Genomic DNA, 13,328 nt, shown 5'->3' on the forward strand with positions numbered 1-13,328 from the left:
CCAGCTAATCAATTAAAAAAACCTGCAAAGGCCTTTAAATGGTCTCTCAGTCTAGTTCTGTAGGCTACACAATCATGGGGAAGACTGCTGACTTGACAGCTGTCCAAAAGACAACCATTGACACCTTGCACAAGGAGGGCAAGACACAAAAGGTCATTGCTAAAGAGGCTGGCTGTTCACAGAGCTCTGTGTCCAAGCACATGAATAGAGAGGCGAAGGGAAGGAAAAGATGTGGTAGAAAGAAGTGTACAAGCAATAGGGATAACCGCACCCTGGAGAGGATTGTGAAACAAAACCCATTCAAAAATGTGGGTGAGATTCACAAAGAGTGGACTGCAGCTGGAGTCAGTGCTTCAGGAACCACCACGCACAGACGTATGCAAGACATGGGTTTCAGCTGTTGCATCTATGGGGTATTGTGAAGAGGAAGATGCGATACGCCAGACCCAACAATGCAGAAGAGCTGAAGGCCACTATCAGAGCAACCTGGGCTCTCATAACACCTGAGCAGTGCCACAGACTGATCGACTCCATGCCACGCCGCATTGCTGCAGTAATTCAGGCAAAAGGAGCCCCAACTAAGTATTGGGTGCTGTACATGCTCATACTTTTCATGCTCATACTTTTCAGTTGGCCAACATTTCTAAAAATCCTTTTTTTGTATTGGTCTTAATTAATATTCTAATTTCCGGAGATACTGAATTTGGGATTTTCATTAGTTGTCAGTTTTAATCATCAAAATTAAATGAAATAAATATATCAGTCTGTGTGTAATGAATGAATTTAATATCCAAGTTTCACTTTTTGAATGGAATTACTGAAATAAATCAACTTTTTGATGATATTCTCATTATATGACCAGCACCTGTAGATGTGCGTTCTCTTTAACTTCAAGCTGTGTGGCTCTTGAAATTATTTTGCATCGCTGAAAGCCCCCCCCCCCCCCCCCCCCCCCCCTTCTTGTGGTTGGAACAGGGTTTACAAAGTGAGAAAATAAAAAAATTGGGTAAAAGTGTGTCTCTCTCATGTCAGCCTTGTGTTTGTGTCCATCCCCTGCACAGTGAAAAAGGCACAAACTTAGCATAGTTAGTAGACGGCAGCATTGATCTGAAGTTGGGTCCAATAAGCTTATTAGGGGAGTTGACTCACTCTATGCCTTATCAGTGGGGGACTTGGAAAACTCACAGTGGACTGCACATACAGTGCACACACGCACACTCACACATTGTGTGTGTGTGTGTGTGTGTGTGTGTGTGATACATACAAATACACACTCCCACATTGACTCTGTCTCTCTGCAACCTGGGAGAAGAGATAAGGGGGAGCTCAAGCTAGCAAACAATACAGAACTGTGTCTTTCTGCTCATAGGTGCTTTGATGGCCCTGTGTTCTCTCTCTCTCTCTCACTCACACACACACTCTCACATGCATTCACACATGTGCAGTGAGACCATAAGATTAACAAGTGAAATCATTGTCAATTTCCTGTCACATCATCGAAGCTCAGAGTGATGGGACGTCTCCCACTGAGATGTGGCATAACACTGACTTAATAAGACACATGCCCATAAACACATGCATACACACACACACACACACATACCTTTACGCAGACAGCTCTGCACATGCTGGTTTCTCTTAAGGAGAAAGTGTGACGCCAACCATGGGACACATTTATCCCCAGAGTGCACATCACTATCAGCCAGCCTGTTCCCACTCCTTGCCTTTATTGCCTCCTTTCCTCTAATGTGCATCTGGCTCTCTAAGCAGCCCTAAGGCATAAGCAGCTCATAATAATGGTTTGTGTTTCCACTCCTTCTCATATTGAAAGATGAGTAGGATGGGTAAGTGCAGTTTTGGCTCAGGTTGTGTTAGAATGTTGTCTAACCTCTGAAACAATTACAAAGTGTAGAAGACATACAAAATCATACAAAATTCATGAAATACTATTGTCTGGTCTCAAACTTTTACAATCATAGTATGTGAGTCTTCCTACTGTCACCTAAACTTAATCGACCAAGAGAGTACTACATTTTTCACACCATCTTCTCTTCCCCTTGCTCGCTCCCTCCTCGGTTCTCTCCAGCAGAGTGTCTTTTGCTCTGTCTGTTTTAATTCGGTCTCTGTTCTATTATCCTTCTGCCTCACCCCTCTCCTTCTCTATGTATCACTCTCCTGCTTTTGTCAGAAAGAAATGACCCCTCTGTCGAAGACATTGGTAGATAGCGTGATAGCGCAGCATATCTGCCTCTTGCAGACTATTCTGTTTTTTTCCCCATTTCCTTGTGAGCTATAATGGGATGCAGAAATAGATGTATTTGGAGATGAGGGGAGAGCACAATACCGGAGGCAAATGCAGACAGGCAGGCAGTGTGTTGGAATAAAGATAAGCTGCAGAATGGATGTGTATAGATGGCTCTATGACAACAATGACAAAAGAAGCGTTAGACACATCATCGATGTATATTTTATAATTTCACTATAGAAGATAGCCTTTTAGCACTTTGAATATGATTACTGTAAGTCAGTTTAGTTGTACTCTGGAGAAAAACTTCAAATGAGCTTTTTATTTTATTGTAAAGGTCTGGCAACATCATCTGGTACCTTTAAAATATGTTATATTTTGCAACTAAGCATTGCGATTCCTTTAAGAAAAATCAAAATCAAATGCGTTATCACGAGAAACATCAACAGACTCATAATTCAGGAAAAGAAAACCAATCTGTTTTTTTTCTATCTGATCCTTATTTTGTGGCTCTCCCAACAGAACAATCAAGGTGGAGGTATACGACTGGGACAGAGATGGCAGGTAATTCCTCTCTTTTATTTGCCCGCTTATATTGTTACTTTTGTAATTTTACGATCACATAATACTTTTTAGATTGAATTAATTCAACTGATCGGGCAAAGTCTGGCTATCCAGTACCAACAAAATTGATCTAGATGCATGTTTGGACTAATTCTGTTTTAATACGGTCAGTCATTTAAAAAACGCAGCCCCCTCGTTAATTTGAATGAGGCGGCTGCTTTTTAGGTGTCCTCAATGCCACACAATTTGGTTGTGATGTGGTAAGTTATATTACAGACATCTACACAGATTGCCATGGGATTTATTATTAAAAGCAGCTAAAGTGTTGGTTAGTAGGGAAGAGCCATTTGTCATGATTTATAATGGCTTCTTCTGAATATAATTTTTATAATTTGTTATATGTTTATTACTTAATCACATGGATGTTAAAGCACAAGATCGTTTTTAATGATAAATATATTTATTGTGTGCACTCTCGGAAATTGCAAAACTCAAATAACAGCAGCAGAGAAACTCAGAAACTCTTCATTGTCTCTGTACATGAAGCAACTTACAGTTGAAAACAAAACAACACAAGTCAGATGAATAATTGATTTCTAGACAGACACTTTACACCTGTTCTGTTTGTCAAGGCAATGTAGTGTGCAATAGCGTTATTGAGTTAGGTTTTAAGATTGTGAGGATAGCAGCTTGTTGTACAGATATAAATTATATGAACCGCAATTCTTGTAAATGCTGATAAATGCACAGCAACACGTTTCCCTATTACGTCTTATCTTGATTACACTAACATTCAACACATGTTAGCTTCCCGTGTACGGCTAATCTAATCCAAGTCACATGTTATTAAAACTAGTGTATGTTTTCAGTAACAATGGAAGCTGGGAGCAGGATCGTCACAGACTGACTGCTTAATGATGAGTCTGGATTCTGGCTGCTGACAGTCAGACAGAAAGAAAGAGGAGTGACATTTGTCAAACTTTAGTTGAACAGGGATTTATTTTTCTATTCTTTATACTCTGCATTCTATTCAGTGTCACTCTTAAACTGATAGAAGGAACATAGCAACGTTTTGATGTGATGTTTTTTTAATGGGACTGAGAAATGTTAACAATATTTTAACAAGCTGTTTGGCTGAACTGAGATGTAGTGTTAGTCATCACCTTCGTCCGTGTACATGAAAGTGTTTGTTGTCTTCTGTTCTCATGTTTGACTTGCTTTCGTACTCACTAACTACTAACTTCATCACCGTTGCCCTCACTTTAGGTTACATAAGTTGTCTTCTCTGCGACATGAAGGAAACACTCACACATCACAAAAGTGTTTTACAAGACAAAATGCCAACATTGTCTTGACAATATTTGACAATATTGTCACTACATTGTCGTCTGTATGTGCCATCTTAAATAATTAAGTGGAATGTAATGTTGCTGTTGCTCGCTTCTCTCTGTAGTCATGACTTTATCGGAGAGTTCAGCACCAGCTACAGAGAACTATCCAGAGGGCAGAGCCAGTTCAATGTCTATGAGGTGAGTTTACGTGGATGTGTATATCTGTGTGTGAGCCTGCATCTACATGTGTGCTACTGTGTTTTTTAATTTAACAATGTTTTCTCCTCTCCAAACCAGTGCGCAGGTCAGCAGGTTGCTCACTCACTTGCAAATCTGCCTGTCACAGCTGGGGAAAGAAAACGCATATTGAAAATTCTAATACTCAGCTGAAGACAGCTTAAGAGGAAGTCAACTCGGGGGGAGCTTAATTAATAGCCGAAATATGCTGCTTTAGCTTGAGGCAGTAGGCGCCAAAAGCAGATAAAAACAGTATGAATCATGTTCTGTAATGTCACTTCACATAAAAACAGACACAAATCAGATGCTTGAACGTGAGACTTCAGAGCAGCAGTGGTAATGTTGTTGTTTGGGATGGAAATTTGTTGATTGCTACTGACATTTATAAAAATGATTTTGTCAACTACATGACCAGTAGAAAATGAGAGAGTGAAAGAGCAGGAGACAGCCAATGCATGGCCAAGAAACTTGAGCACTCCCACTGATTTGGCATTACGCAAAAGTACAACATTGTTTGACTCATAATCCATGCAGCAGAACCAGAGATATCATCGTATTTATTCCGCACATTCTTCCACTGTGAAAACCTGATACCGACATATACCCACAATGCAACTTGACCAGTTTGGTCAGAGATTCGGATGTGTTATGCTAGCAGCAGCTAATGTAGCCTCCAGGAAGCTCCCTTCTTTATAACTCTACACCCCAAGATTGTTTTAATTTTTAAACTTGATAGTCTTTAGCGCCAACCGACACAACTCAAGTGACATCACGTGAGGACATTAATCATCTCCCCCTGAAGCCACAAAAGGCTTTATACAACTTTTTTGCAGTAGTAAACAGACTTTTTATGTATAAAATCGGTCAAGTTCCCCTTCAACTTAACTTGAAGTATACTGGAAGGAATAAATTACATATTACATGTTTGGCTAAGTCTAGTAACACTCTTATTACCAGCCTCTGATATTTTCAGATATAGAATTTTATCCTGCTATTAGGATACTGTCCTGTCCAACTGACATCAGAGTAGATATACTGCATCCTGTGCCTGCAACATTGGTGTATGATGGTCTCATAAGACTTAGTTAATGCCAACCACATTTTTAAAATCCACTGAAGAAACCAACGTGGCACCAGGACTGCGTTTATCCTCTTGTATATCTTTTCTCTCTCTCTCTCTCACTTTCTCTTCCATGCGCACACTGACAGTTATGATGGATCACTGGCTTATCTTCTCACAGGACGAGTCAACACTTCTTGATTAACAGAGTCACACAGGGGACTGTCATTTTAAATAGCTGCTGTTTGCCTCTTAGCGCTCAGGTGTGCACACAGAGGCACAGTGACGAGTATGAGTATGAGGAACAGCAAGCCTATAGAAACACAGTCACACACAAAGTAATGTGTGATTTCTGGCCTGTTTCTTGACCTTGATTTTTCCTCAAGTTAAAGCTAGCAGTGAGAGAGAGGATGGCTTCGCATTGCTAAAGACCCTCAGTGTGCGTGTGAAAGTGTGTGTATTTGTGTTACAACCACATTTCAATCACTGCACCTCCCCTCCAGAGGCAAATATGTCCTTGTGTGTACCTATTGCAATGTGGACCAAGGAGAAATGCATAAATCCACACATTTGTATGTTGTTTCCCTCTCTTTCTTTTTAACCTTGGAACAATTTAATTAGACCATAAAGCTCTGATTTAAAAGTTCTGATGCAGTGTTTGGGTTTCAAAATAAGTTTCAGGACTGTTTCTGGCTGGTCCCTACATCACAGGAGCAATTGTATGTTTTAATGAAGTTGGGTCGTAACACGAGGGATGAAATAAATGGACAGCCACGGCTGAAAGTGCATCCTTTCTGATCTGTTTACAAAAACAACAGGGTCTCAAAGCAATAAGTAAAAGTATTTTAAATGCATGGGAAGGTTGCTGTGCACTCACTTTGAGTACTGTTACATATTCATTAAGACACACCACCTAGGTTAGAGCCATAATCCACCTCTGGATCTAGCGTTCCTCTGGAAATGTTGGGCCTTAAGTGATTTTATTGAATCTAAGTCAGAATCCACTTTTGTTTAACAATTATGGTTCTCATCCAGTCGCAGTTCACTGTAAATGTTTGGTATGTAACTTGAGTGAGAAACACTCATTTATGGCAGATTTAAGCCTACCCTTGAATTCTAGCATTTTGACCAGTGATGTTCGATACCACTTAATTCCTATACGATCTAGTACCAAGTAATACCCAGGCTGGTATTGCAGAATCCGATACCAATACTTTTTACATATTTTATTTCTGGTTTAATGTGACCTCCCCCTGTTTCTGTATTTATAAGGAAAATAAAGAGTAGGATGTAGGCTTAACAATTTCAAATGATAGCTGCATAATGACAAAACATCAAACTATTGTCATATTCTTTAATTATAATAAAAATATCCCGCTCAGAACTGCCACTTCATAACATCATCATATTATTTTGACTTAATCTCAGATGGTTAGCGAAGATGTTGCCAAAGTATTTCACTGTCTTTGCCCACACATCACACACAGCGTGATTATTACCTTCACAGCTAAAATACAGCCAGACATGACTGCTTTTACAGTCAGCCATAGTCAGTATTCAAATGCAGGAAATGTTGGTAAGCTGGTGAACACAGCAGAGCATTTAGCAGCTAAAAGAGACATATTTCCCTCAAGAGATGGTGGAGACAAAAGAAATACTCAAAGGAGAACGTATATTGGACTTTCATTCATCAGACACCAGGAACAAGGGTCTAGATGAATTCTAATGTTGCTCCATATGTGCTGGAAGGTAAAAACGTAACTGTTTGCTAAGAAGTTCACTTCTTTAAAGGTGGTAATATATCAATAAAACAAGAAATTCCCCATGCACAGCAACAACAGTCAGGTGCAGCACACCTGGGAGCGCTTTTGCAATTTCACCGAGTGAACCTGAAGAAACCATAGGCGAAACACGTTGTTCAAAATCAGTATAGTAACGTCATTTCAGTGTGCGGTGGCTTGTTTTTGATTTTTTGGCGATAACATATAATTTTTGTGTTTTCAACTTTCCACTGCTCCCAAGTGGCCAAAAAAACTGTTTATTGAAAAATAAAATTGGTGCCAATTCTGAGCCCGTTCTTTAAACCCAACCTTGTATAACACAAATAAAAGACTGAATTGAAGAATGAATGAATGAATGAATGAATAGATTCTGAAATCACAAGAGAGAATCCTGTCTTCTTTAGGTGGTAAATCCAAAGAAGAAAGGAAAGAAGAAAAAATACCTCAACTCTGGAACGGTGAGGAAATATCCATCATATCTAATGCATTATTCTTTTCCAGATGGGTACCTGTTTCATACTGCTTATTGTTTAATTTTGTAATTGAACCGGTCATTATATTTATCATGTTAGGAAGAAAAAATAACGGTATTTATCCCATCAGAGGCAACACTTCAATCATTAACATTGACACAAAGTTGACTGTGGCCCTATCACTTACAGGTAACACTGCTGTCATTCCTGGTGGACATTGAAGTCACCTTCCTAGACTACATCAAAGGAGGGTAGGTCAATGACCACACAGTCATTGAACTCATACTAAAAGATGGGGCTTGTAGTCCTTTAATGAGAAGTGACATGCTGAGTGTGCCTGTCCCTGTCTTGATAATAACCCTGTCATGACTCAGTGTCTGCAGTATGCCAAAGATAATGATCCCTCAGTGTGACAGAATCAGATGGAAAAGTGTACATTTGCATGTGAGAGAAGGACAGTGAGAGGTGGAGAAGGAGAGAGACTGACAGATGGGCTGACCTGAAGTCAAGTACACAGGGCGCAGACTATGAAGTGTATGTGTGTGTCTGTGCCCTTGTGTGTAAACTTGTATTGTGTTTCAGCACTTGCCCGTGCCATGTGCCGTGGTGTGGGCTCAGATTTGTGTCTATGTGCCTGTATGTATGTTGCTCAGGAGGGTTGGCTGCGTGCAACCAGGCATGGCGCGAATGCTCGCCTACACACTCTGCCTTCATTAGACTCACAGAGGGGTAGACTGTCAAGGGAGAGAGAGTGTGTGAGTGTGTGTGTGTGTGTGTGTGTGTGTGCGTGCATGCATGCAAGCAACTTAGGAGGTGGGGGTCTACATTTTAGGCCTTGTATTTATCCATTCCTGCTGCCCTTGGAACTGTGTTTTTTAGTTCGAAAGTCCAAAGTCCACTGAAAGTATAAGTTTGTTCCCTCTGTGAGAAACTCATAAGAAAACAACACAATTTATTTTCCCCCGTTGCTGTTGCTCATTTCAGAAGGATTTCAAAAGAGTTAACTTTTGCCTTTGCTTACCTTAAAGCAGCTATACTGCTGTAACTTACACTAACAATAGATCATACAGTATGGCTACTGCTTTATCCGATGAACCCACAGAGGATTGTCAGCAGGTTTTGCATTTCCCCTTAGCTCTGCAGAGCTTTATAGCGTTTTCCTGCTCATTGTTTTGATTTTCTAACCTGCAGCTTTACTGTTTTGGTTCACTCTCTCTGCTTTCATAGCATCAGCCACTGCAGGCATCTTTTTTCAAAGAAAAAGCTCTAATATTCCACTGTCAGCTGCCTGCCCATTACCAAACAGCAGGCAAAGTGAGCGACTAGCTGGTGAACACAGTTGAGCATTTAACAGCTAAAAAGCCAGAGCCAAAAAGGCTTACTGTAACTGGACACCTTTCCTTTCGTATTAAACAATGGTTTAATACGAAAGGAAAGGTGTGATATCTTCTGAATTATTTATCAGACTCAGTTATTACTTGAATAAGGGCTGGGCGATAGGGCCCAAAATGTTTTCGCAAAAAATATCGATATCAATATCTCGCTAATTATCACGATAGATGTCAAATCATTATTTCTTTCAAGTTCAAAGGCTGATTTTTGCTCCTGAGTGAAAGTTGAAGAAACCAGACGTTAATTGGGGTTTTAAACTTTTAATTATGGTCAGAAAATGACAAACACATGCCAAACAGTGGACATTCAGAACAATTATAATGATGATCTTTTATCATAAAATTAAGTAAAATCTTTTTTCAGTCCTTTTCCCCCAACAAAATCAATATCTATAGAAAAACTAAGTGCTGATTCTTTTGTGATGCAAATTAATTAAATCAAACATTTATTGAACATTTGTTATATTTAGATCGAGGAAAATTATATCACAATAATTATTGTTAGCGTTTTATCGTCCATCCCTAACTAGAATGCAATGCAGTTATTGTCTGGAGTCACAGCCAGAGCTGTGACAGCAGATGTTTGCTGTACATGTCAGCATGTATTCCTTTATTTCTAAAGTCATGAAATCCATCAAAACACTAATTTGCTTACAGAAACACAGCTACAATTCAAGACCGTTTCGTACAAGACCTTTTAACACTGAACTCTTGAGATGATTATATACTTTTCTAGTGAACACATTTGAAAAGAATGACAGTATGATGTAAGTAGGATATGTGGCTTTAAAGTATGGTTACATTAAAGCTATTATTATTTTGTTTAAAATGTGGTAAACTGTGTGAAAATGAAGTTACAAAACCACATCCTGATTGACAGCAAACCCTTTTAAGCCTGAACAAGCTGAGAAGCAGGAGACAAAAAGGTAATATACAGTTAATGTGCACATAGTTTGAAACCTCACTACAATAAAGCCTTTGCTAAACTCGTATCCACATGCAAAATTGCATTAAGATATTGTTTTGTAAAGACAATGTTTGTGCCTCGCAGGTTGTTGTTTTTGATTCACAGCTTTTGTCATACTCATTTATAAGCCAGTGAAAAAGAACACAGATCAATAAGCTATTGATTCGCAGGGCATTAGGAATGCACTTTGCGTATTCCAGATTCAAGTATTGGATGAAGTTACTGTATATGTTTAAGAAGACTGGAAAAGAGAGGAAAAAGTATTAATCTACAGCATGACAGGGAAGCTTTCGTGTTTGTATACTGACGCATGTTATAGTCGTGTGCTAAGCGTGAATTTGAATGACAGTCAAGCTTGTAAGAATGACAGCATGTGCGAGAGCTGGCTTTGAAATGTGTGTTTGTACTAACGCCACGCGTCCTGGCATATGTCTACTCGCTCTGTCGCTAGCTGCTAATAGAGAATTCCCGTCTTTGAGTCTCCCCACACAAGGACCACATTCTCAGCAGCACTGTCAGTCAAAGCGCTTCTCAGGAAGAGGGTGTGGGTTTGTTTTTTTTTGGCAGTGCTTTGGGTGTGTGAGCTTGGTGCTGTTACACGTTTGTGTGGCTAAATTAAGTGCCAAGTGCTGTCTCACTGTTTGAAACCTAAATGGACTGTAATGGACCAGTGGCACTTACCCCAGTTGCATAATGGGCAGACTGTGTATTTGTGCGCAGACACACAAATGCATGCACTCCCACATAACAACGTAAACACACTTTTGATGCTTGCACATGCAAACACTCACCCTCTTAGTTACTTTCTCACTTGTGCACTTGGACTGCCTACACAGGTATTTTGTCACCTCATCTCGTTTCCTTATATCTCTTTTCAGCTGCCCTCCCTTCTTCTCTTTTCCCCACTGCTCTCTTATCTTCTGATTGACAGCTCTTTTTGCAGCTTCAACCCAATCAGCTAATTGTTAATTTGGACCTAATTAGGAACATGATCTGCTGGCAGCATTAACATAAATGACTGATTTGAGAAGACTCCGTCTCAATCCAAGGCATCGCTGCTCTTATTCTTTTCACTCCCTGTGATAAAGCATTAGTGCCACCCATGGATTTCAACAAAGAGGCCTCTATTCATGAGCACAAGGATAAAAATGAAGAATTGTTGGCTATATCTTCCATCCTGAGTTGTGCCTTTGAAGGCAGCCCTGTCAGTCATAGTGACAGATATTGTTTCCCGTTGTTTTGGTTTGTGAATTGAGTATTGAAAGCAGAATAGAAGCAGGAGGGAACTCTGCCGGTATTGAAATCATTCTGAGAGGTTATCATTAGATAGAGGAACACACATTCAGAGTCAAGACACAGATTTGTAAAAAATCAAATCTTTGAAAGGAACCCAGACGTTTTACTTTGTGGGTTATACTTAGCAAATGAACAAGCACAATATCAATGTTTGGCTAATTTGATTTAATGCAGGTATGAGCTCTCCTCTTCTCCCCTCCTCTCCTCTTCCTCTCCTCTAGCCACATGGATGCTGTCCAACCAGCAACATCTGTTTGCATATCATCAGGAGAGGTCACTTCGCACAACCTCTGATGCTGTTTTTAGGCCACTCAGTGCACTCATGCATACGTTTCCCTCTGGCACTGGAGACTTCTTGTGAACATTTTGAAACGCTTTTTGTCTTAAATAGAACATTTTCACTTTAATGATGAACACTTCCTATAAAGGATATTCAGCCTGTTGAGACTATAATGTAGGTTTTCAGGATTTTTCCTTGACTTTCTAAAATGTGGCTTGGTGCCTTTTGGATTTGCCAAATTACTGAGAATTTTAACTGCCAATTATAAACTGTTACTATTAAAACCCCAATGGGAATTTATTTTTTTCTTTGATGACTCCTACTGGTCACATCAAAAAATATTTTGCTGCAGTACTCAGATAAGAAATACTTTTGCTTGGTGTTACCTGGATCAGCTGTGTAACTCACATCACTGTACAATGCAAACTCACGGACTAACCAGTTGGACAATAACAACTAACGCAAGTTAAGACATTTACAACTAAGAATTATGCCTTACCTTTGCTAGCTATCATCTCAAATAGCAATCATGATTTACGTTAAATGGTAACGTTACCGTTACCTTGTTTCGGGTCGGCTCCATGGACTGGATGACTAGACTAGAGACTGCCGTTGTGCAATTCGAAGTGCTTTAGGTAAAATTGGGCTAAATGGTATCATGTTTCCTCTCCCAGTTGTGAAACTTGCCTTGTTGCAGTAGCAAGCCACTAGAGATTATGTACGAGATCATCTTTTTACAGTTTGGAAATGAGATGCTTTGAACATTGAGGAGAGACATTAGCATCCAGTCTGTTCAGTCAGCGGGAAAGTTTATTTAAATGTAGTACGCAAACTTCTCATCAGTCCTCCCCCTGCAGTGCAGTATGTTGTCACATTGGTTCCTAGTTGATTCACGGTGGGCTTTAACAGCGGGGGAAGCTCAGTGACTGATAGAAAAGCAGCTGATAAACTGGCATTCCACCTTCACCCCAAACACATTTTAATATGCTGTACATACGACACACAGAGGCTTACACTCATCCTTGAAAATGGGAGGCCATGTTCTTTTCACACATTCCATACTGTATGTACAACATACTGTATGCAGTGTTTTGGCTCCAAGTCTCAGGGGCTCTTCTTTGTATAAAAGAAGCATTGTGGGAAAGGTTATTGTCATGGTCCCATACAGTACTGTATGGACACACACAGAAACACGTGTGTATGCTGTATAAGACACAGAAAGAAACACCAGGAAGTGGAATAGATCAGAAAGCCAGATTTAAGAAGTAAGAAGGTATATAAATCTGTTAAAAATGACTATCTTTTCTCTAATAAAGTCGACTTTAGTGTAGCTACGTACTAGGCAGCATTAACGTATGTTTTGACTGAATATCCACCAAATAAACCCTTTTTTCCGTGGTTTCATGTCATCACATATAAATCCCCCACTGAAGATAAACAGGTGAATCTTTATTTTGAGTATGTATATGTGTGTGTGTAAATAAACTTCTGCTGAAGGTTTAGGTAAACTTGCCCAGATTTAGGCATTTAAGACTGGCCAATAAAAAACTTTGTTACACGATGACTGCCCTTAAAAGCGCCCAAGAAGTACCTTCAGGACACAGAATGATAAGGTTTGGTTTTTAAGGCAGGCTAAGCTCACATCTCACCTCTCTCTTCTCAAGGCCTTCCATGTGAGGTTGTGGTTAAGACCACTGCCTCTG

At 39.8% G+C, this 13,328-nt stretch overlaps 1 protein-coding gene across 3 annotated transcripts in view; it reads left to right on the plus strand.

Moving 5' to 3' along the window:
• LOC123984700 (copine-8) overlaps window positions 1–13,328 on the plus strand; it is a 95,044-nt gene that overhangs the window by 60,366 nt on the left and 21,350 nt on the right. For all 3 annotated transcript variants that reach the window (XM_046071748.1, XM_046071750.1, XM_046071749.1), the window contains 4 exons: window positions 2,768–2,809; window positions 4,263–4,338; window positions 7,623–7,676; window positions 7,881–7,942. In XM_046071748.1, coding sequence (XP_045927704.1) covers window positions 2,768–2,809; window positions 4,263–4,338; window positions 7,623–7,676; window positions 7,881–7,942 — 234 coding nt within the window. The remainder of the gene's footprint in view (window positions 1–2,767; window positions 2,810–4,262; window positions 4,339–7,622; window positions 7,677–7,880; window positions 7,943–13,328) is intronic.

This window comes from Micropterus dolomieu, linkage group LG16, assembly GCF_021292245.1.
Source record: "Micropterus dolomieu isolate WLL.071019.BEF.003 ecotype Adirondacks linkage group LG16, ASM2129224v1, whole genome shotgun sequence".
NCBI classification, from domain to species: Eukaryota; Metazoa; Chordata; class Actinopteri; order Centrarchiformes; family Centrarchidae; genus Micropterus; species Micropterus dolomieu.